Below are 24,050 nucleotides of genomic sequence, written 5' to 3'. Positions count from 1 at the left end.
CTTCCTTCACAGCGTCACCATTCTAGGTGATACCACAGTGAGCAAGACAGACGAGGTCCCTGGAGCTGTCACACCCATGTGGGAGTCAGACGGCGCACGAGTCAACTAATGTGCTTATTTGAGGTGGCAGGAAGGGCCACAGAAGGCAGGCTGAGGTCGGGAGGCAGCTGATGTCAGAGGGCAGCTTTAGGGAGCTGACCCTGAAGGCTTCTCCGAGGAGGTTTCATCTGGGCTCAGACCTGAGCCATAGCAAGGAACCAGTCAGGCAGAGTTGGAGGAAGAGCCTCCCAGGTAGAGGGCACCGCAAGTGCAAAGGCCCTGAGGCAGGAACAAGCGGCATCTTCCAGGAGGTGCAAGTGGGAGGGCCCTAAAGGCGGTGGGCGACGTGAGCAGGGCTAGGTCACCCGGCCTTGCGGTGCAGACCACGGGTTTTGTTCCAGGTGGCAGGATGGGGTTGACTGACGATTGACACAGAGCCTTGGCTACCTCACTCACCTCCTTGCGCAGGACAGACGTCACAGGTGTGGTGTTAAACATTGCTCAGGTTCTGTGGACACGTCTGTGTGTAGTGGAGTGCTGGTGAGCGTCTAATAACCAGCTTTCTGGGGGCAAAATCCCAGTGTGTAGCATGTGCCGATTTCCGTGGTATAAATACTCCCACCGTGCCGAGTCCAGGCTGTCCACGTGATGTCACTGCACGTGGACTTGGGAAGGGACACGCAGAGCGCCGAGTAGGGTGTGATCATACCCTCCTTCCGCCGTACGGAGACAGTTGCACACTGGGGCACAGATAACAGCCAAACGTAGTCAAGTAATTGCAAACGGATGCCTTTTGAGTACTTATTACCTTTGTTTTTATTGCAATTTCTTTAATTGTAAGGGTTTTTAACAAGTAATCTGCAAAATTCCTGGAAACTGAAGTCTGCGCTTGTGAGCTGGTACGAGCCCGCCCTGGGAGCCAGCGTCTCTCTTTGTGTTTTGTAAAGGACGCCCCTCACGGGCCAGGGCGGCATCCCCTGTCTGCGTTTCTTCCAGGAAGACACGTGGATTGGATTAGAAGGCGGCCGAGTGCGAGGGAGGGAGCTGCCAGCAACAGGAGACTCCTTTGTGTCTTGGTCCTGACCCCTGACCCTCCTCTTCTCCCACCAACTTGGGGCTCCTGGGCCCCCCTTCCTCCACTGCCAAGAGATGGAGGGTGTCACAAGTGCAGACCCCTCCTGGGATTTGCTCACCAGGGGCCCGTGGCACGTAGAGCATGCTCAGTCGAGTGTTTGTTGAATGAATGAGTGAGATTGTGCCACAGTCAGTGTTACTGGGTGTCAGGAAGTTCTCATCATGCATTTTGAGGACCTGTCATCCAGGAGTGAAGTCTCACCAGCTCCTCTCTGGATGGTTGGTACCATCTTTTCACTGGACTCTCCCCTCATTCCTGGAACCGCCAGCCATCCCCACCTTGACCAGCTACATCATGGCCCTAAAACACGGGGTGGGACTTGTCATTGCCTGCTTACCATCGGTCTTCTGAAAGAAGCCTTCAGTGGCTGTCCACTGCTCTCCGGGCACCTCCCGTGTTTCTGAGCAGGGGCGTTAAAGCTGGCCCGGCTCTCCAGCTATGTTCAGTATCTCGTTCGGTAAGGACAGTGGGTGATTTCATGTCCCTGTGCTTTTGCCGGAGCAGGCTCCCTCCCTGAAACACCCCCTCTCGTCCTTCTCTACCAAAATCCTCCGGAGACTCAGCTCAGGGGCCTCCTCCCTCCTCCCTGCTGGTTAGCATGAATCGCTGTCACATCTGCGACGTGCTTTGCCTTTTTAAAGTTTTCTCATCCCTGCAGCTTCCATCTGTCCTGTCTTAGTTCCTTGTCCTTGTCAGCTGAAGTGCTATAGCTCCGTAAGGTTGGAGAACACATTTTCTGTAGCTTGGGGTCCCCCTTGGGGGCCCAGGGTGTGCTTGTGGAGGGAATGAATGAGGGGGTGGCACAGTTTGGCTTAAATGGGGGTGAGGAGGAGCCTGTGATCCCCCAGGCTCGGGTGAGAGGCAGGCAGAGAACCTGCCTGTAGGATCTTGCTAGGAAATGCTGTGTGATTTTTGGTGAGTTACTTAACCTTTCTGTTTCTCTGTATGTTCTTCTATAAAACAGAGATAATGCCGGCAGTGTTGGGAACATTTAATTAACTAACAGGTATGAAATGAGAAGGCCTCATCACATGTTCGTTGAGCTCAGTCAGCATTTTTTGTTTTTATTCGTAGTGTTTTCCATACAGCCCCTGGTCTGGGGCTTCGGCACAGCACAGACTGTTATGGGTTGCTTGTCCAGCACTCAGTGCTCCGGAATCAGGGGTCCCCTCCAGGGATTTGAACGGATGGCTCTGGCTAACCATACTGATCAGGTTTTCCCGCAGAACTGTGCTATGGTTTGGGAGGGACTTTCACGACCAATCACTGGGCATGAAGCCCATTGTCGGCCTGACCGATGGCATGTTTGAAAACAAAGGTGGACCCCATCGTCAGCCCTGGAATCACTTGACATGGTGGAGTCTGGCTTTGGTTCTTCTGCCGGGTCCCCAAGCTTCACCTGCTGCTAGTGACAAGGGTCCTGGGTGGCTTTCGTGAAACAAGGATCCCCGGAAACCTTGCTCCTCAGAGTGTGGTCCGAGAACCAGCAGCGTCCACCATCCCTGGAAGCTGCCTAGAAATGCGGCCTCGCCTGCCCCAGACCCACTGAATCGGAACCTGCATTTCCCCAATATCCCCGGGTAGTTCATGTGTACATTCTAGTTTAAACAGCGCTGGTCTGGCCCCTCACCTGTTTTTGTAAATAAAGCTTTATTGGCATATAGCCACATGCACTTGTTTACATTTTGGCTGTTTTCACGCTATAAACGGCAGTCAGTAGTTGGAAAAGAGACCGATGGACTGATGACCCTAAAGTATTTACCATCTGGCTCTTACAGGAGAAGTTTGCTGGCTCCTTGTCTAAAGCACCGGTTGTCAGACCTGGCTGCCCTTTGGAGTAACCTGGGAATTTAAACATGCTGATGCCTGGCTCTCCCCTTGAGATCCTGTTGGGACTGGTGTGGGTGGGGCCTGGGCGTCGGGACTTCCCAGAGCTGCCCAGGTGATCCGTGTGTGCAGCCGCGGGAGCAGTGGCTCTAAATGGCCCGTGAAACCCAGCTAGTGTGGTTCTGTGATCCGCGGAAGGGCTGAGATCAGAAGCCGGACCTCGTAGGTGTGAGTCAGCCTTGAGTGAGCCGTCACCGTGTCTGCTGTCCTAGAATATCAGAGGCTGTCAGGGACTGGGCTGGCTGACGGCCTGGGACTTGGCGTCTCCCTCTCGCTGCACAGATCCCCCAGAGTGAGAGCTGTGTCCCTGTGTCAGCCTGTTGACCTCCTGCGTGCAGCCGGAGGCCAGGCAGATGGTCAGTGCTGTGCCTGACAGTCCCTGTCAGTGGAAACTGTATTTAAGGCCAGGACTGCCCTGGGGTCTGTCCCGTTCGCCCCCCCCCCACTAGCCCCCCTCCACTCGGGCAGCAGGGACAGCTCTCCAGGGGGAGATGGAATTCAGGCCTCAGGAAACCAAGAGCCTGTCCAGGGCTCCAGGGTGGCCCCGAAGTTGCTGTACCCACTCCTCCCAGAGGGTGGGGCGTGGGGGTCACCTGCCCCTGCCTGAGGGGCTTGATAGAGTGTCAGGGAGGAGGCCACGGGGTCTGGTACTGGGACTGCACACCTGGGTGGGAAGTGCGAGGAAAAATGACCAAGTCCGAGGGCCACGAGATGGGCGTGGGATGAGATTGGGAGAGGGGCAAGGGACAGGTGGGGGTGAGTGGAGATGGCAGGAGAGGGGGCTGGGCGCAGCTGGGCTCAGCGCAGGCTCTGGGTTTGAATCCTGCATTGCTGTTTCCCAGCTTTGTGAGCCAGCCTCGCTGGGCCTCAGTTTCCTCCTCTGCGAGATGGGAGAATGATGGGGTTGGTAAAGGAGATGATCAAAGCATGTAGAGCAGGGCCCGGCACATGGCATTTGGAGCTATTTTTATTATTAATGCTGTGATATGGGTGATTATTCGTGGTGGGGTGGTGATTATGGTCCGGCCCAGTCCGGGGCTTGAGGAATCTTGAAAAGGGGACAGGGTGGGCCAGGCAGAAAGGGTCAGGGATGCCCAAAGAGGCCTCAGGTTCGGACCAGGGGGTGGAGTCAGGTGAGACTCTCAGCGGGGCTTTGGGGACGACAGGATGACGCCTGCTGCCCGCAGGGACTTTCCTCCTCTCTCAGTCTCAGCTTCCCCCTGTGCAGAGTGGGAGCAGCCATCACTGCCCTTTTCCATCTGAGGTTGATCAAGGACACTAAACGGCATGTTGTTTGCAAGGCGCTCCAGGTGCTAGGGGAAGGGGTGGCCCCAGGTCGAACCCCAGGTCGCTGTTACTGTTGGTTTTTCCTCCTTTGTCATGACCCTCTGGACCTCAGGGGGCGGGGAGCTGGCTGAAAGAATGTGCTCAGCGCACTGTCGGTGTGTAGTGAGCTCTCCGGAAATGCTGGCATCGTCTCAGTGGGGCTTTTCGAGGATTCGGGGCTTTCTGAGGACTCGGAGGAGGGCTGCAGTGGAGGGCCCTGGGCAGGAGGGCGCAGGTGCAGGCTCCCTGGGCATCAGCCCCGGTTAGTCACGCCATGTTAGCGCAGGGCCAGGGGCTGCTGCCTGTGTCAGCGGGTGGGGATCTGCATTTGCTGGCTGTGCCCAGGGCAGCCAGGGCCGGCTTTGTAGGCCAAGGGTGAGACTCCAGGGGACCTGAGACCCCACCAGCCTAGAGCCAGGGGACAATGACAGGTGTCCCAGGAGGGTAGCCTGGAGTCAGCTGCCAGGAGGGACCGCGGGCAAAGCTTCAGAGTGAAGCTGCAGCCCAGTTGAGGGATCTTGGCACAGACACGGCACAGAAGGTGGTCTCAGGAGACGTCCAGCTTCCTGCGGTTGGGAAGTCCCAGTCCTTCCCCGCCCAGTCCTGGGTGTGCGGAAGCCAGGCAGGTCTCGCAGGTGGTGACAGCAGCCATGTCGAGCCGCCCACGGGGTGGGGGGACCCCTCCCCAGTCCGCCATGCCACCTCCCCCTGCACTGGGTCCTGGTCCCCGATCCCTACTCACCGTCTCTGCCCTGGCTCCCGTCTGCAGGGCCAGCTCTACAGGGCCAGCTCCGGAAGAGGCTTCTGTCAGTGCGGCGGAGGGAGGGGGAGGCGGCTCCTCAGCTGTTGAAAGGTTATGCTGTAGTGGCTCAGGGTTCAGGGTGGTGGCAAGGGACAGGCTAGTTCAAGGACACTGGGCCGCCCGTCGGGAATTGACAGCAACGTAGTAGGGGTGGAGGGAGGCTTTTCCAAGTCCGCTGTCCCGCCCCCATGCCCCACCTCTTACAGAGCAGAGGGAGGTTCTTTGGGAAGCGGGGACAGACCTGAGCCAGGGGATTCTGGGGTGGACACTGCTATAGCCTGAGAGCCCACGGTTCCCTGTGAACGTGCAGGCGCTGGCTCTGTGCCCGGCGTCCGTGGAATGCCTGTAGCTGGTCCCTGTGCTCAGCCGCATCATAAATCATACGTTAAAGCTACAGAGGGGGTCTGGGGTGGGGTTGCAGGCCAGGGCAGTGTGTGTGGTGGACGGGCATGTGTTCCTGGTGCAGAGGAAAGATGGGGAGAAAGGGAACCCTCGGAGCTCCCCTCCCCCCCGCGCATCTCCGTCTGCTCGGGTTTCCCCTTGATGTGAAGGTTGGTGTGGCCGTGCCCCTCAGCACACGCTGAAGGGCTTTTCGGCGGGTTTGTTTTCGTTTCACTCGGCTCAGTGGGATGGAAAGAAGGTCTGGTCTGGCAGCTGCTCGCAGGGAAGACTTTGGGGTGGCCAAGAGAATCGGCGTGTGCTTTAAAAGAAATCAGGTGGGACGGAAAGGAAGTCAGGCGGCGGTGTGGGTAGGCGCTCCTGCTTCCTCCCCTGGCGTGGTGAGGGCAGGGGCAGGGCCCAGAGTGCCTCGGGCGCTTGGGTGGGGTGGGGGGATGAAGGGAAGAGGCCACCGGGGAGGCCAGTGTTGCCCTGGGGCCCCTTCGACCTCCTCTGTCAAGCGGGCCTGCTCTCTTCCCCTCCGAGGGCCAGCGTGAGAGGGAGACCTGGTGCGCAGCAGCAAAAGCGGGCCCTCATCGTAGCAGCAACCACCCTCAAGTGGCCCGGGGACCTGGGACCATCCTTCCATCTGCCCATTTTACAGACATGGAGACTGAGGCTTAGAGGAGTGGCCTGAGCTCTGTCAGGGGCGGGGCGGGGCTGGGCATCAGGGTGTGACACCAGATTTCCCAGTGCCCCCTGCTCTTGCCTGACCAGGCTGACCAGGGGCCCTCCCTCCTGTGTTGGTGGCTTCTGCACCGCCCAACCCCTTAAGTACTGGTGCCAGATGCCAGCTCTGTTTGGATTCTGTCATTTCAGCCTCCTCGCCACTGGCTGAGGTGTAGGCATGGCAAATACCCCTGCTTTCAAGGGAAAGAAGCAGAGCACAGAGAGGTTAAGACCTTTGTCCGGAGTCACACACTCACCAGGTGGAGGAGGCCAGGCGTCTGATGCCAGCACTTTCTGTCACTCACCTGTGCCTTTGCCTCCCTAGTACCCCGGGCTGTGGTGGTTTCTGCCCAGCTCACGTCAGGTGGGCCCTGGGTTCTGAGCCCCCACTCCTTGCAGCAGCCTCTGTCTGCGGCCTCTTCCTCTTCTGGGCTCGACTCCATTGTGCTCCCCCTCGTCGCCCAGCTCTCTCAGCCCAGGCGCACAGACTCACCTGCCTCACTGTTTCCCCCCACCCCACCCCCGCCCCCCCCTCCCCCGGGACCCAGCAGCAGCAGCAGCAGCAGATGCCCCGCAGCACCCAGGAGGAGAAGGAGGAGAAGGAGAAGGAGAAGGAGGCGGAGAAGGAGGAGGAGAAGCCGGACGTGGAGAATGACAAGGAGGAGCTGATCAAGTAAGGCCAGCCCGGCCGCGCCCCTGGGTGGCGGGGCCGTGGTCTGTACTCGGCCTGAACCGCGGCCCCCGTGGGTGCCCCGCTGTAGAGCTGTGCGCGGACGTGGTGATCTGCTGTCTCCAGATCGCCTGCCGGGAAGGGAGGCACCTTCTACTCTGCCTGTCCCCGGCAGCCCCCCTTCCGGAAGCCCGCCCTCTCCCCCTTCTCGCCCGCCCGCCCGCCCTTTCTTTCTCAAAGCCTCTGGAGACCTTCGAGACTGATAGCTCATTTGAGCTCTACTCCCGAGCTAATAAATCCAGGCAATGACTTTGGAACTCTCTGCCTCCTCTTCTCCTCCCCCTCCTCGGCCAAGTCTCCCGAGATGCTGGGGGGAGGGGATCAGGCCCTCACTCACGGAAGGACTAGGTGTGCAGGCAGGCAGCAGCCCTCACCTCACATCGCTGTCAGTGTGAGTTCTTGCAGATCAAGGCACAGCCTCGCCTCGGGGGCCCTGACAGCCTCCCGTGCCTGCCAGGGGCGGCGGGAGCCCCGCCAGCTGGAGATTCACTCCTGGGGGGGGGCGGGCGCAGCTTAGCGCCAGGTACCTGGAATGCGCTCAGGAATGTGGCTTCGGAGAACATCTGGCTTCGTTACCCACTGTCTCCCAGGCGCTCCTGCGAGGGCCTTCAGGAAGATGAATGGAAGGCGGAGGTGATAAATCTGAGCGGGCCCAACAGTAAACTCCTGAGCCGGCTTCTGAGAAAGTCCCAGCCCTGAGTATTGAGTTCACATGCTCCCCACACACCTGGCGCGGCCTGCATGAGACCGGCAGGAAACTTTCCTCTTGCTTTTTCTGCAAGACACAAGGGCCCAGGATATTATCAAAAGCACAGTTAGCGTCCTTTATAGGGCCCTGTGGGGAATGTCTCCTTTTGGGGGAGTACAGTGGCCCATAGGTTGTACCAGCCTGCACCCCCATGCATTAATCCAGCAGTCTTGCAGACAGAGCAGAGAGCCTCTCTGTTTAGTGTGTAAAATGGTTTTGCAGATAGCCACCAACCCAGACCTCCACTGACTGAGTAAAACAGCCAGTCCGTTGACTACTAGCCCGCCTTCCTCTTAGGAGAATAGGTGATAGCTTCCAGCTCCCACCTCCCTTTTGAGAAGTAAGATGGCATCGCAGACAGATGCCAGCCATGCTCCCTCGTCTGGTGAATAGAGAAGCTTGCAGATTGCTACCAGCTGGCCCTCACCCTGAGCATTCCCCCTCTTTCCTATCACCTGATTAGTACAAAATTGCTGGCGGCCAGCGCTTGCCTTGCTAAGGAAAAGCGGGTCTCTTGAAACTGCCATCTAAGTTCCTGGCTCAGGTGAAACCATCCCTGTCTGCCCCCTCTGGCCTTTAGGGAGAAGACAGATGACACCTCTGGGGAAGACAACGATGAGAAGGAGGCAGTGGCCTCCAAAGGCCGCAAAACCGCCAACAGCCAGGGGAGACGCAAAGGCCGCATCACCCGCTCCATGGCCAACGAGGCCAACTGCGAGGAGGCTGTCACCCCGCAGCAGAGCGCTGAGCTGGGTGAGTCTCGGGACCGGGAAGGGGCCCCTCAGGTGCAGTGGGCTCAGAACCCCAGCGTTAGCTGCGAACTCGCTGTGTGGCCTGGGGCAAGTTCCTTCACCTTTCTGTGCCTCGGTTGGCCACACCTGCACCAGGGTTGCCTGCAAGCATGAAGTGAGTGTTTTGGTGACTTTGTGGGAAGAGGCTAGAGCAGCGCATGGGGCATGGGAGAGGCTCATTGGCTGTCAGCCGTGATTATTCCAGAAAGTTCATGTGAAACCCCAGATTGCCAATTTGGTTTTGTTTTTAATTAGTGTTTCTGCCAGGGAGCACTTGGTGCTGAGTAGCCACCACCCCTTTTCAGAAGGGCCTGAGCACCAGCTGTCCCCACTTGCCCTGCACCAGCTCTGCCGGCACCTGGGTTTGTATCTTCACTTCTGTGGGCCTTGGTTTCTCCCTCTACTCAGCAGGGGCTCACCCAGGGGCTCTGGACCTCATGCCCTGCCCCGAGGGGAGAAGAATTGAGTAGCAGTTCCCAAGTTCAGCCACAGGGGGGCAGCCGGCATGTGTCTGTTTTCGGTACCATTCTGGCTGCCTGGGACCTGCCCTCCACCTCTGTGGGAGCCCCGTCCGTGGCCTGGGTGCTCTGGCTGAGGCCCCGGCCACCTGGATGTCTTCCCAGGGAGTGAGTTGGTGGATGCAACGTTTCATTTCTCACAGGCATCCCTCCCCGACACCTAGGATTTGTGCCAGGCACCAATCCCTTCTTCCCGTGGGAGATTGTTTGTACCCACTTCACAGATGGGTTGTTTGAGCCTTAGAGAAGGGATGATGCCTCTGTAAAGTCATGGAGTTCATTGGGATTCAAACCCAGCCCTTTGGCCACAAATCCCACGTGGTTCCTGTAGGCCTTCACTGGCTGGCCCTTGGTGCCAGGGTGCCCAGAGGCCCAGAATAGGAGGGATCCTTAAGAAGTGCACTGGTGTATCTGTCATCTGGGAAAGTTCTTCTGGGCCCCAGGCCAATGTTGGGGCTAGACGATGGGGTGGAAAACACAGCCCCGGGCCCTCTGACAGGCATCCCCACCCCAGGCTCAGACTCCACAGCCTCCCTCTGGGGCTCCCGTGGGAAGGAAGGGGAAAGTTGGCCATGGCAGCAGGGAGCAGGGAAGATGCCCAAACTTTCCTCCACTGGTCAGTGGCCTTTACCAAGTGCGTACTCTGTGCCTGGCACTGTTCCAAGCACTGAGTCCATGAAGCTGACATCCCTCATGCTCCCCCCTGGCCTCACGAGATCTTAAGTGTCTTGCAGGAAAGAACCCGGGCTCATGTATAGGGGATCTCGGAGGAGAGGCTCACAGACAGCCACAGCAGACTCTTGGCCAGCCCCCGCCCCCAACTCCAAGGCAGCTGCATCCTTTCTAAATAACATGAGCAGGCTCGTCCCTGAACCGGATGAGTCGGGGCAGAATGTAATCATCACCCTGGGAGTGGGGTCTGCCATCGGGGACAGGTGGCCGTGTCTGGAAACAGTTCTGATTATCCCAGCTGGAGTGGGGGCTCCTGGCATTGGGTGGGTAGAGGCCAGGGATGCTGTTCAACCTCCTGCAGTGCCCGGGGCCGCCCCGCGACAAAGAATCATCCAGCCCCAGGGAGGCCACGCTCAGCCGAAGTCCCTGCCCATTTGGAGCTCATGTCCCCCCGCCCCGTCACCACACTCTCAGTGGGCCACCCTCTTCCCAGCCAAGTGCGTGCAGAGGTAGTGTGGGTGCGGTCCAGACCCTGGGCTGCCCCAGTTTCCCCATCTGTAAAACAGGGTGATTGCACACCCCACACCCCTGGAGGTGCCCTGAAGGAGCCAGAGGCAGAGAAAATGTCTCTGTCTAGACTGCTGCCAACACGCCTGTGTCTTGCTTTTCAGCTTCCATGGAGATGAACGAAAGTTCTCGCTGGACCGAAGAAGAGATGGAAACAGCCAAGAAAGGTGAGGGGTTTCTGGCTGCTCTGATTGCCCTCAACGCACATCCAGGTCCTGTGGCTTGTGTGGTCGAAGGAGGTGGACACACGTGCCCTTAAATAGGGCTGGGGTGTAGTCTGCGGGGGCAGGCTCTGCTTCTGGGTGTTCTCAGATTGGGCATGTCTCCTTAGAGCCTCAGTTTTGTCCTCCAGAAAATGGGTCTGTGTAGCCATGTTGTCCACGGATGGCTTCCATGGCCTCTGGGGTCAGCACATTGTGGCCTTGTAGACAGAGTGGTGGCAGTGCACCTGGGTGCCTTGTGAGGAGGTTCAGAGCCTGCTGGTGGCTGCCATGGTGGGGCTACGGTGTCAAGCTATCCCCCTCAGCTGTGCTGTCTCCAGGGGTGGCTAGTGGTTCTGTGCTACGGTGCTGAGCCCACGTTCTCTGTAGAAGCCACTGGCATGTTCATAGTTCATCAGAGCCAGAATGGCTGAGCCCTTGACTTCCCAGATCAGTGACTTGTCTCTGGGCCTTAGTGTCCCCATCTGTGAAATTGGCAGGGTATCAGGGTGGGCCAAGAGGAGCCAGAGCTGACAGGCCCTGAGGGTCCCGAGAATGGGCCTGGCAATGCTGGGGCTGTGTTGGTGTGGATCCCCCTCCCCCCACCACCTCTGGGAAATGCTCCAGCCTCCCCACCCCCGGGCCCAGCACAGAGGCCGTCCAGCCAGCACGGCGCCCACAGGAAGGCTGAGGCTGGGGTGGCATCTGAGCCCCTTTTGCCTGCTTGCTCCCATTTATCTTGACCCCAGCCCTAAGAGGTGGGTCTTGTTTCTGGCCGTTTTGTGGACAAAGCGAGGAGCAGAGGCCGAGGATGGCCCAAGTCCTGGAGCTGGTGACCTGGGCCTCTCGGCTCTTGCCTCCGAGGTCCTGCTGAGGCCCCACCACTGACATACAGCTTCTTTGCACCCAGAGCTCCAGGTCATGACTCAGGGAGGGAACAAATGGCATTTCTAACGAAGGACCCAGGTGCACAGGGACAGTTGAATATGAGGACAGCTGGGCCCAGAGGCTGAGACCCTGGGCAGTGGGCTGCCAGCCCTGCCCCTACCGCTGCCCTGGATGGGGTGCTGAGGGGCCCGAGTGTCTGGCCCTGGTGTTCAGAAACTGACCAGGGGCAGCCCCAGACCTCATCAGGCCCCCGACCTGGGAGCCAGGCACTCCCCTCGGGGCTCCTGCCTGGGAACCCTGCCCCTCGGAGGCATCAGACCTTCCTCCGAGCTCCCAGCCCTCGGGTGAGGCAGACCTGGAGGAAGGGCCCGGCTGGACCCTCAGCACCCGTTCCCGGGAGGGGAGGAGCTGCCCCCCTTCCTCTCGCAGGCGAGCTCCTATTTTCAGGGCTCAGAGGCCTGTTCTCAGGGCCTGTGGGCATTGTCTGGCTGCCCGGGCACAGGAGGTGCTGCCCACCCCCTGAGGGGGCCTCATTGTTCTTCTGTCTTCCACGTCCACTCTGTCATTTTTGGTGTGGAGTTCGCCGTGGGGTGCAAAAGAGGCTTTATTGAAATTGTGTGATTTTCCCCTCCTTTAATTTTGATGAAATATACAAAACATAAAATCCATCGTTTTAACGGCTTTAAAGTGCACAGTTGAGTGGCAGTCAGAACTCACAGTGTTGTGCAGCCATCACCACCGCCTGGTCCCAGGGCTTCTCACCACCCAGATGGGAACTGCGCCTTTAGCAGTCACTCCCTGTTTTGCCAAGCACCCACCGGTCTACTTTCTGTCTCTATGGACTTCCCGGGTTTGGACTTCAGTGTGAATTGAATTGTACAGTATGTGCCCTTCTATGTCTGGCTGCCGTCCCTCGGCGTGGCGCCGTCAAGGTTTATTCATGCTGTGGCGGGTGCAGGGCTTCCTGCCCATGGCTGAGTATTGCTCCACCGTATGGACGTACCACATTCTATTGATGGACACTTGGGTTGTTTCCACCTTTTCTTTTTTGGCTGTTATGAATAGTGCTGCTGTGAACATCTGTATAGAGCTGCACAGGTTTTTTAACCACACACGAGGCCCTGGCATCTCAGCCATTGGGAGTGATGCTGCTCAGGGGCCCCCAAACCGGGGGAGCTGGGGGCTCCATGCACACATCTCAGGGCTACCGGCCTGTTCTGTGTCTTCTGTCATCATGGCAGCCCTGTCCTCGGCTCCCTCCCTGCTGCCCGGGAACCGGGAGTCGGCTGGGTTGGAGGCTGCTGCCCTCCCCCCAGCTCTCCCTTTGGGAAGGGCAGACCCGGGGGCTGGGAGGACAGCCAGGGATGACTCACTGGCTGAGACAGGAGTGCGCTCCACCGTCTCAAGGTTGGGTCTTCAGTGGCGGCAGTGAGCTCATCCTGGGTCCTGCCCACGGAGACGGCAGCGAGCGAGTCCCCTGGGGACCGAGCGCGCCAAGGCCCTGCTCAGTGACATTTGTGATAATGTGATGAGCGCCAGTGTGCTCGTCTGCCGTGAATTACAGCAATCTGGACAATTACCGTTCAGGGTGGCTGCTAATGGCTGTGTGTTCCAGTCGGCGGGAGGGGCGCAGGGCAGAGGGGCAGGTGCCTGTAGCCCCCAGCGACTTCTCCATAGTGGGCAGGGATGGGAGGCGAGGAACGTTCTCGTGCCCCCTGCCTCAGGAACCCAGGACGGTACCCCAGAACCAGCTGTGCCCAAGGCAGATGGCGCCCACGCGTCCTCCTACCCAGCTTCACATCGACCTAGTGCCTCACTCCATGCAGGACAGGGGTACCCGAGACAGGCCAGCTGTGGTCTCTCCCTCAGGGAGCTTGGGAGGTGAGCAGGCAGATATCCCCAGAGGCTTGGGACCACTCGCCCTGCCCTGAGCATCCTGGAAGACTTCCAGCAGCCAGGCCTTGTAGGATTGAACCGCAGAGCATCCCCAATCCCCAGAGAGAAAGCAGACCTCAGCCTCTGGACCTTTTATCTCTGGGACCTCAGGCAAGCCAGTCTACCTCTCTGTGCCTCAGTTTCTTCATCTGTACCATGGGAATTAGAGTATCACCTCAGTGTTAGTTTCCTGGGGCTGCCGTAACAAGGTACAAACGTAGGTGGCTTGAAAATGACTGAAGTGTTTTCGCTCACAGTCCTGGAGGCTGTTAAGTCTGGCATGAAGACGTCGCAGGGCTGTGCTATCTCTGAGGGCTCTAGGGGAGGGCCCTGCCTTTGCTCTTCTGGCCTCTGGGGTTTCTGCTGGCCATCCTCGGCGTTCCTTAACTGGTAGACATTCCAATCTCTGTCTTCGTTTTCACATGGCTGTCTTCCCTCTGTGCATCTCTGTCCAAATTTTCCTCCTCTTATGAGGATCCACCCTAATCCAGTGTGACCTCATCTCAAATTGATCACATCTATAAAGACTTTTTCCAAATAAGGTCACATTCACAGGTTACAGGTGGGCGGACATGAAATCGGGGGGGGGGGTGGCGCCACCATGTATCCAGTACAGTCTTATTTCTGGGGTTTCCGTGGAAGAGTTTGGAAGCGTGATGTCTTCGGCGCAGAGTCCCCGTCACTGTTTGTAATGAGAACCGGCTCTTCAGGCTTGTGCCTCTGGCCTGGCCGGGCCCTGTCTTGGCCCCATTTTGCCTCGTCCTCCAAAGTGCCGTCACCAAGGGGCACTGTGAGGGTGGCATGAGCCATATTTGTGCGTGTACAGTAGGCGCTCAGAAGTGGCAGCTTGCAGTTCCGCACGCAGACTGTGGAGCCTTTCTCCCTGGGTTTGAGTCGCGGCTCTGGCCCTTATGAGTGTGTGACGCTGAGCAGGTGACTGTACCTCTCAGGGCCTCGACCCCCTACCTGTGCTGCTGGGGGTGGGTTGGAGGTGAGTGACCTGCTAGGCAGGTGCAAAGTGACATTTGGAAGAGGTTTCACAGCGCGGGGGGAAGGCCCTTGGGCTGACACCCAAAGCACAAAATAATAGTAAGTAATACTATTATCAGGACCCCGGGTGCCAGGTTCTGCTAAAGTCTTCGTGTGTTTTGAGTCACATCATCCCCACCAACCTTGTGGCAGATGCTATTACTAGTTCCTGTATCCAGATGATGAAACCGAAATCCAGAGAGGATATGTGAGCTGCCCAAGGTCACACAGCTTCTAATCGGTGGGGCTGGGATTTGAGTCCAGGCACTAGTGACAGGGTGGGATGGGGCTGGTGTGAGGTGAGTCCACAGGCCTAGCTGCTGTTAATCAGATAATGAGGGAGGGAAGGGCACCCCAGCAAAGGAGTGGCACATGCAAAGGCCCTGTAGCAGGGGCAGCGTGGTCAAGTAAGAACTGGTTGAAACTCAGCGAAGGGGAGAGAGGTGAGGGGTGGAGAGGCCATTGGGAGGGCCGTCCCCCGGCCTTACCAGTTTGGCTATTACTGTAAGAGCATGGGGAAGGCCATTACATAGGGAAGGGTGGAACGGGGGACAGGAGAGTGGCAGGGCTCCAGGTAGGCAGGTGGGCACCTGCTCTTATGTGCATGGAGTCAGGGCTGCCTGCCCTGGGGCTCACACCGAGTGGGGACTGAGCGTGTGCTGGGCAGCCCTGGGGAGTTGGCTGCCTGCCTTCGGGCCCAGCGCCACTAGGCTGGAACTTGAGGCTCTGGTTCCCCTGGGAAAGGTCAGCCTGGACTGGCTCACAGTCCTGACCCAGCTGTGTGGGAGGCCCAGGGCTCTGCTGGCGACTCTTCCTGGTCCCCAGCCCCTTTCTCTGGTAGACAGGGTGCCAGCTGTGGTGGGGGCAGGGAAGCCCCCAGGCACACCATTCCAGACTAGAAATAGGCACTGGCCCAGCCCCGCACCACCAGCCCCTCCCTGGCCGCCAGCGGCCTGCCTGGTGAAGAGGGAGAGGGTGCTGCAGGGGCCAGGCCTTGAGGCCCCACGTAAGGTCCATCGGGCCAGGTACAGGCCAGGTGGACCCCAGAACTCCCCCACAGTAACTCCAGCCTGGCTCTGTCCACAGGACTCGCCCCCTTTCTCGGGGAGTGAAGGAGAAACCACTAATGGCTCTGCGCCTCCGCAGTGCTTATGCACACTGGCTGGTTTAATTAGTTTTCACGGATGGAGAGGCTAAGGCTCGGGGAGGGGAGGTGTGAGGCTCCAGCCACAGAGATTGGAAATGCAGGGCCTCCCCATCCACATGTCCATCATCAAAGCCGCACACCACCCTCACTGCAGGGACCACGGAAGAGCAGTGACCTGTGTGCTTAGTCTGAACAGCAGCACACACACCCACCAGGGCTCACGGCAGGCAGTGTGGTGCCATGGTTAGTGCACAGCGTTGGCCGCTGACACACTGTGGTTCAGGGTCACTTCGGAGTATTGACATCAGTGAGGGTCCCACAGGAGACAGGGCCAACGCTTGGAGTGGGGACAGGTGATGGACAGGCATGGGGTGGCATTAAAGGCTGTCAGAAGGGACCTTGCGGTGTCCCAGCACCAGTTTCAGTGGGGAATGTCGCCACCTCGGCTGGAGAGGGACTGCCAGGCTTCGTCTTCGGTGCACTGCCCCGCAACCTGGATGCTTCTGGCATGTGGGACACAGGCTGCTGTGATGGGAAGCAGAAGTCGGAGAGAGCTGGGATTTCTGCATGAACCCGGGGGACAGCCAAGGCGGGCTCCAGACCCCTCTCTTGTTCCTTATCAGCAGCTTTGAAGGTGAAGTCAGGTGTCTCCCAGCCCACTGGCACTCCCCGGAGCAAAAGCCACACACGGGCGTTCGCGTAGGGGAGGGAGACACGTGGCAGGCTCCTGTTACCACCTGGCAGGTGCTTGCTGGTTCCCGCACTTTGCATGAATGAGCTTACGTAATCCTCCCAAGGGATCCTTGAGGCGAGTTTTCCATATTTGCGAACACACGTGTGTATACACATGCATGTGCACACACACGCCTTCTGCTTTGCAGATGAGAAAACTGAGGCCCAGGGGGCTGAGTGATGAGCTGGGGCTTGCGCAGCAAATAATGCGGAGCCACTTGGCCCCAGGAGTGAACCGCTTGGCTGTGCTCTATGAGAAAACTTGACATCAAACGTGTAAGGCGGCGTTTTCCAAAAGTGGTAGGATGGTGGGTCGTGCAAACCTGATTTTTTTGTTCATCTTGATAAGTGTGTATTTGCTTATGTATTGGGAAATCACATCCTCCCTATGGTTTGCAGATATAATCGCTGAAGCTGAGGCAAATTTTGAAAAGAGACGGAAAGAAAAGGTAGGTGTGTCCAAGTTCAGGTGTGATGTTGTCTGGCTGAATCCCCTCGGGGCCTGGCGGGAGTTTTGGAAGCTCAGATGCACAGGAGACTCCCAGCAGGATCACCAACCTAGGGGCTGAGTCCGTGTCAGACTTGCCCAGGGCCTGGGTTTCTGGAATAAGGAAGTGGCATGACTCAGGACTGAGTCTACTGGACTTGTCCCCTCTCTTTTGACAGGGTTTTAAGCAGAAAATCTTGTTTCGCAGACTGGAGTTTCTCTTGGAAAATGGCATTTAGCGGGAGGGATGGAGCTGTGCCCCTCATGCGGGCAGCCTGCCTGTGCCTCTTCAGGGAGGGAGCAGAAAGCGTCGGGGTCAGACGGGGCGGCTGGGGTGGTGGGGAGCGAGTGTTTCCTAGGGGGATGCTGGGTTCCAGAGGGAGCAGCTGTGCCATTCCCAGGTCGCAGCTGGAAGGCAGTGTGGTGCCCACAGGTGCTGCAAGGACTCCCCCGCCCCCAGGACGTCAGAGCCCGCCAGTGGTGGGGCGGGGCTGGCTGTCGATGCAGGTTCGCAGACCCCAGGGGTGAGAGCCCTCTCACTGCCGCCCCGTGGCCACCCGCTGCTCTTCCGCCTAGTTTGTGCTCCGAGTCCGTGACTCAGACCTCCTGGCTTGACTTCCTGTATTGGTCAGTTTCACTTCCTAGTTCCTGCCTCCTGATGCTTCAGAACAGAGCTCTTTGCTTAGACATTAGAAGTGGGGTCGGGGAATCCAGACCACAGGGGATGCTGGCAGAATCTGCTGTCTGGAGCACTGGCACAGAATGTGTGTGGGCATGCCCCTGGTGTGAGAGGTGGGCAGTCCCTCCTGTCTCGTCTGGGGAGAGTCTGGGTCCCCCTCAGCTCAGCCCCCTCCTGTCTTTGGAGCTCCTAACCGGGAGCCCCAGAGAGGCAGCAGAGATGGCTGGGGGCTACCCAGAAAGCCCCCAAACCTAGGCATCCCGGGTGTTTGTTCGTTTGTCAAGCGCTTCCTGCACACCTGGCAGTTGTGGGTGTGGAGACACAGTGGTCAGCAAACAGTGCAGCCTGGGGGCTAATTTCAGGGAGTGATAAGTGCTCTGGAGATAACCAAACCCCGTGACAGCAGGGTGGCCGGGAGGACGTCTTGGGAGAGAGCAGTCAAGGAAGGCTTCTCGGAGGAGGTGTCACTTGCAGCTGAGAGCTGAAGGAGGACAGAAGCAGATCTGTGAAAAGGCCATGAGGGCGGCGGGAACAGTGAGTGCGAATGTCCTGGGGCACAACCAAGGGCTGGGCAGAAAAGGTCCCAGTGGCTGGAGAGTGTGAGCAAGGGAAGAGGTAGGAAGCAGGCTGGACGGAGGGCGGGACTGGCTCTGCAGAGCCTCATGCACCATGCTGTGGCCTTTGGATTTTATTCCAAGAGCTTTGGGTCATCATTGGAAGATTTGAAGCAGAGGAGTGACACGATTGGATTGGCATCCGTAAGAGCTCGCTTGGACCTCCCTTACGGGGAATGGATCGTGGGACTCAGGCGGGATGTCCCAGCTCCCGGACATGGTTGGGTTCTGTTGCCCTCCTCTGGCTCTGTGCCCTGGGACCCAGGAGAGGGCTGAGGCCAAGGCGGGGGTACAGGTGTGCTTCGGAGACCCATGGCCTGTTGTCCCTTGGATTTCCATGGGCAGGATGGAAAGGCTGAGGGCTGAAGGGACAGGCAGGTCAGTGACCCCAGAGTTGGAGAAATCGGTCGTGACCTGGATCTGGCTCCAAAGTTCAACTCAGTTAACTTTCAACCTCTTAGGAGCTGCCTGGGGCATCTGTAGCAGGTGTTTGTGTGGGGTGTGGGCTGACCTGATTGTCATGGGTGTCTCAGAGAGGGAGGAAAGAGGAGACCATAGTCCCAAGATCCTCGGGGAGCAGAGGGTCCTCTGGTGAATACAAACCCTTCCCCCCAGCCTTAGTGGTTGGGGGTCTCATTTGCACTGGGAAGAGTTCCCTCAAATCCTAAGCTGCTTCTTGGAAGACCAAGCCAGCCCTGCCCACTCACAGCCACAGCCCCCTTCCAGCCCCCAGAGCCCCCCACGGGGGGCCTGGCCGCTGTGGCAGCAGCAGGGCGGGCGGGGGGCAGACCGCAGGTGGAACCAGCACAGAAGAATGACGGCGGAAGAAGCAGTTTGCTCCCGTCTGCCGGGGTGGAGAAGCTCTGTTTTTCTGAGCCCTCATCTGTTCTTGCCACTGCTGACGCCGCCACCGCCAAGGATGGGGAGAGAGGGAGGGGGGAAGCCAGTGCCAAGTTGGCCCGCCCCTTCTGAACCTGGGCTTCTGCCACGCTCCCCCCGCCCGCCCGCTCCCGCGAGCCTCCGTCTGGAGGTCACATTCAGCCCTGACGCGTCTCGCTGGGTCAGGCAGCAGGAAGATCGGCTGAGCCCGGGCGTGCCGTGAGGCTGCTGGGGCACCGCTGCCCGACTGGCTGGGGTGTTTGGATTCTGCCCAGTGGGGGCGTCAGGGGTCCGAGGGCTGAGCACCCGCTCTGGGCACATTGGTGCCCGAGGAGCCAATGCTGTGCTCTCTGGTGACGCCTGGCACGGGGACTGAGCACACAGCCGACAACTTCCCGCCGCCTGCTCCCACCTCGAAGGGCACCTCACACGCCTGCAGCTGCCGGGGGGGGGGCGGGGAGTGGGGGTGACGGCTGAGGGGTGGCAGTGCCGGAGGAGCCCTGGGCCACCACGGGCGCGCAGCACGGAGCAGCTTCCCCGCCCTTCTCGGAGCCAGCCTCCGCCTGCCGCCCTCCCACCACCGGCCCCTCCCTCCCTCCCTCCCTCCCTCGCGCCGTTGGACGAGAGGATGTGAGGCAGAGCTGATCCGCCAGCAGACGCCAGCCAGAAGCCTTGCGGAGCCGGCACCGCGGCCGCCCAGCCTCCCGCCTCCCAGCCCCGCTGCTCCCCGCTCCGATCCCTGGAGCATCCTCCAAGCCGTATGTTTCCGGAAAACTTGGCCGAGGGGGAGACGCAGATGAGAGGATGTGAGTGAGTGGCTCCGGGGAGGGGATGCGGGGGTACTTTGGGTCACAGTGACAGGGACTCCGGAGTTCGGCACCCATGGGATCCCCCCCAGTTTCTTGGTGCCCCTTCCCCTGCCTCTCTGGCTCTCTGGAAAGGAAGGAGCACCTGGGTGCAAGTCTTGGGGGTCTTGGTTGGCGTATGCTCAGAGATGTTCTCTCCAGGTAGGCAGGCTTGGGGGGGTCTTTTAGCTGGGTCTGGTTTCCAAGGCACGGTGGGATCTGAAGTGCACTTCCGCGTGCTCGGCCACCTTAGTCTGGGGTTCCTAGAACCAGAGGGAAGCCCATGGCCGTCACCCCCACCTCGGGGGCCCTAGCCAGCGCGATGTTAGGACGCTCACCCCAGCCCTTCACACAGCAGTTAAAGAAACTGAGGCCCTGAGAGCAGAGGGCATGGCAGAGACCACACAGCGTGTTCTGGGCAGGGCTTCTGGACAGCTCGGTCCTGTGCTCCTTCACCAGCAGCTTTCAGGAAGGGCTGGGTGCCCCCCCCACAACTGCTGCTGCCGTGAGTGGAGTTAATTAGGACCCCAGCCCCCAGTCAGCTCCAAGTCACCTCCTTATTTATGTGTTGAGTTTGTAAATGCCAACCTCCCTAGGGTCCAGCCACCCTCTGGGCCCTCGTTCCCCGCCAGACCCCCCCCCCAGCAGGCCCAGATGGGAGACCCGCCCTCTCCCTCCCGGGGTTCCGGCCCAGCGTGTTTGCCTGGGCTCTCTTGGCCCCGGCTGGGGAAGTATAAATAAACGCGCGTCCCCGTCGTCCTCCGCCAGGTTCTGTGGAAGTGGCAGCTGCTGCTGGCGCAGGCGGAGGGAAAGGTCAGGGGCTGGTTTACATCTGATCCCACGCCCCAGCCCTCCCCTCCGTGCCTGTCCTTGAGGAACCCTGAGGAGCTGCCATGGAGCCACGTGGCCCTGTGGCCTCTGCAGGGGAGCAGGTGGCCTGTCAGTCCAGCACCACCCCCACCCACTGGGCCCAGAGGCGGGAGAGCAGAAAACCTGCCCCCCCCCGGCCCCTTGGCCCACCCCAGAAGCTTGTGAGTTGCTGTGACCCCCCAAGCCTCGGTTTCCCCCATCCTGGGGATGGGAAAACAGCCACGGCCTCCACGGCAAGGGTAAGGGGGAACAAAGTCTTTGAAGGGCTTTGCAAACTCCAGGTCTTTTGGCCACGTGACGTGGTGGTTTGTTGATGTTGTTTTGTGCTGCTGTATTACCTCTGTTAGAGCCTTGTATGTAGGAAATCACCAGCTCCTGTTTGAATGGACGGATGGATGGATGGGTGAAAGAATGAATGAATGACAGAAAATAACCAACACGCAAACTGTCAGCCCCTCAGGCTCCCGCACCTCTGCAAGATATCAGTCATAGCCCTCCCTGCTTGCAGCTTGATTTGATGCAAGGAAAGCAGCCTTTCAAACTCCGTTATGGGAAATCTTCCGCTAGTCTTCACAAGTCTAGCTCTGGGGCTCAGAGGCCGCTGTGTTCCCAGCAATGTGACTCAGGCTTCGTGCCTGCTGCCCTCTGGGGGCTCGGTCCTGCCCCACAGCCCCTGAGGCTGGGGCCTTCCTGCTGCCCCAGGGAAGCAGGCAGGCCCTACCTGCTGCAGGAGTAAACAGAGACGCTGGCCTGTGCGAGGCGTGCCTGTGTACCGGGAGCTCTGCGGGCAGATGGGCTGAGACGGGCCGGCTTCCGGGGGAGGGGTGGGGGCTGCTTTTCTGCTGAGCCTGGTATTTACGGCATTGAAGATGGAGCAGGGGTTGGAGGTGCAGCTCTGGCCTGAGTCTGTAGGGGTGGAGGGAGCTTCCTCTGACCCAGGTGGGTTTGGGATGAGGTCTGCCAGTTCTTGGGGGTTTCTCCCCACGTCAGGAGTCTGCGTGAGAAGCTCACGGAGACGGGGGGGGGGCTGTGATTTGGGGGGGGCAAGTCCACTCCCAGCCCCTGAGCCAGCCTGGAGAGGCCCCCAGTCCAGAGTGGCCTTTAGGTGTCCACGGGGAGCTTTAGGCCCTGGGGGTGCCCTGGTTAACCTGGGTGCGGTGGCTCCTGGCCCCAGCTCACCTCCACCCAGACTCCACCCTCCCACCCCTGCTCATTCGTTCCTTCCTTTCCCTGGCCCCGGCCGGAAAACAGCCCTGTCTCCCGAGGCCTCGTCTGCAGCTGTGAGCAAGCGTCGGTGCTGGGTCACGACAGCCAGGGGAGGAGGGGAGGTGGGGCCCCAGGCGGGGTCTGGGCCCAGGACCTCAGCCCTCAGCCCCCAGAACCCTTGATGGCGGCCTCAGCGGGGGTGTACCCAGGACAATTGCACTCCTGCTCCTCCGGTTCCTGGAGTCCAGGCCTCTCCCATGCAGCCTAGAGAGGCCAGGCTCCCCCCACGTTGGTGACTCCCACCCCCGTGTCTCTTTCTGGAGGCCTCGGACTCGTGCAGTGAGCCTCAGGCCCAGAAGCAGGCTGCTTTCTGCCTGAGGCTCTGTTTGCCCTCTGCTGCGGGCACAGGCCCCCTCTGCCTATCCGGCCCCTCACCTGCCATTCTTTCCCCCACAGGTCTCCTGGAACACGGCCGGAACTGGTCGGCCATCGCCCGGATGGTGGGCTCCAAGACGGTGTCCCAGTGTAAGAACTTCTACTTCAACTACAAGAAGAGGCAGAACCTGGATGAGATCCTGCAGCAGCACAAGCTGAAGATGGTGGGTCGTCTGTGCCCCCTCCCCCCACCGCTCCGAGCATCCCAGCCCGACCTGCGGGCCCAGATGGGGGCTGCACCCCGGCAGCCCTGGGTGGGGAGGGGTCTTAGGCCAGGACTCAGCCCCTCGTGGTTCATCTTGAGTGGGCCCCACAGGATGGCTGCTGGGGTTGATCTGTGCTGTAAACACCCCTCCTGGGTACCAGGGTGGGCAGGTATGCCCCTGTGTGCCCGGCCCCTGCTCCCGCCTCCCCGCCTCCCCCTCCAGCCCTCCTCGGTCAGACTCCTCTGGGGGCATGGAGGAAGGAACGAGGTGGGTCAGGCACTGACTCACCAGGGATTTGGGGCTGTCAGCACATTGGAATGAAGACCCAGAGGCAGATGAACCCGAAGTCAGAGCCTCCCCCACCCTGTTTGAACTCCCAGTCGCAGGGCCACCCCTGGGGGAGGAATGGACAGGTCAGGGAGCAGCCAGCCCAGCCCTGGCCTCCGGGGGACTTGAGAAGAGGCCCGGACCTCTCCCTCACCCAGGAGCACAGAAGGGGCGGGCTCGCCTCACTGAGAGTGTAAATGGTCTCGGCGGAGAGGCTGCTTCCTCCACAGCTGTTGCTGGAAGCGAGGGCCATTTGATGGTGGCCCCTTTCTTTCTCTTTCTTTCTTTCTTCCTTCCTTCCTTCCTTTCTTTCCTTCTTTCTTTCTCTTCCTCTCTCTCTCTCCCTCCTCCCCCATCCCTCCCCCACTTTGGGGCACACTGGTGACATGCCTAGCCTTGTCACCATTTCCGATCTGGGGAAACTGAGGCTCGGCTGGCTCAAAACAGCTGACTTGGGGTTTGACGGAACAACATGAGTCAGTAGGCTGTGTGGTTCCCAGCAGACATGAAGGTACAGGAGGGGACTCAGAGCTCTCCACCCCCAGGCCTCCCCAGCCGGGCTGCCTGCGCTGGGTTTGAAGTCTGTGCAGCCTGTCCTGGGAGGCTGAATTACTCCTCTGCACAGCCTGCCTTGGTCCAGAGAGGGTGACAGGCTGCCGAGAGGTCACACAGCTGGATGGACGGACCAGGGACAGCATCCCCCTCTTGGAAGTCTCCTTGAGTGCTGTGCAGAATTTAAGGACACCCCTTCACAGCCCCCTGAGCATTCTAGGCCCGAGGGGGACGCTGTTCCGTGCTCCTGTGGTCAGAGCTGAGGCCGACCCTCGGGCTTTGTTCGGTCGGGCCCCTGTCCTGTCAGCTTGGGCCACGCCTCCTGCACCTGCCCCCTGGCTGCTCAGTTGGCTCTCGGTGCTCCTGGAGTGTCAGGTGGTGCTCCTTTGTACACAAGGAGCTGTGCTTTTTTCTAGATTTTCCAGGACTCTGGTTTCTGCAGGGAGGAAGACTCAGTGAGGGCTGGGGGTGAGGAGCACCTATCTTTAACACCTGCTGAAATCTCCTAGCGCGGAGAGGGTCCAGCTCGGTGGCAGTGGTGGTTGAGGGGGTGGGATGTTGGCCTGTATATGCCAGCTCAGGATTAACTGGCAGTGAGCATTGCCCAAGGGGAAAAAAGATCTTCCTGCTCCCTCCCCTCCTCCCCCTGACCTCATCCTCCCTGCCTCTCCCCTTCTCCTCCTCCCATTCCCTGCCC

General features: G+C 59.5%; 1 protein-coding gene across 21 annotated transcripts in view; it reads left to right on the top strand.

Annotated features, from left to right (window-relative positions):
* NCOR2 (nuclear receptor corepressor 2) overlaps positions 1 to 24,050 on the top strand; it is a 313,102-nt gene that overhangs the window by 236,528 nt on the left and 52,524 nt on the right. For 18 of the 21 annotated variants that reach the window (XM_072953425.1, XM_072953430.1, XM_072953428.1 and 15 more), the window contains 4 exons: positions 6,845 to 6,969; positions 8,355 to 8,527; positions 10,427 to 10,489; positions 22,290 to 22,432. In XM_072953425.1, the coding sequence (XP_072809526.1) occupies positions 6,845 to 6,969; positions 8,355 to 8,527; positions 10,427 to 10,489; positions 22,290 to 22,432 (504 nt within the window). The remainder of the gene's footprint in view (positions 1 to 6,844; positions 6,970 to 8,354; positions 8,528 to 10,426; positions 10,490 to 22,289; positions 22,433 to 24,050) is intronic. The other 3 variants (XM_072953434.1, XM_072953432.1, XM_072953427.1) reach the window with 3 other exon arrangements.

The sequence above is a fragment of the Vicugna pacos genome, chromosome 32 (assembly GCF_048564905.1).
Source record: "Vicugna pacos chromosome 32, VicPac4, whole genome shotgun sequence".
NCBI lineage: Eukaryota > Metazoa > Chordata > Mammalia > Artiodactyla > Camelidae > Vicugna > Vicugna pacos.
This window is presented reverse-complemented; position numbering and strand designations above follow the sequence as displayed.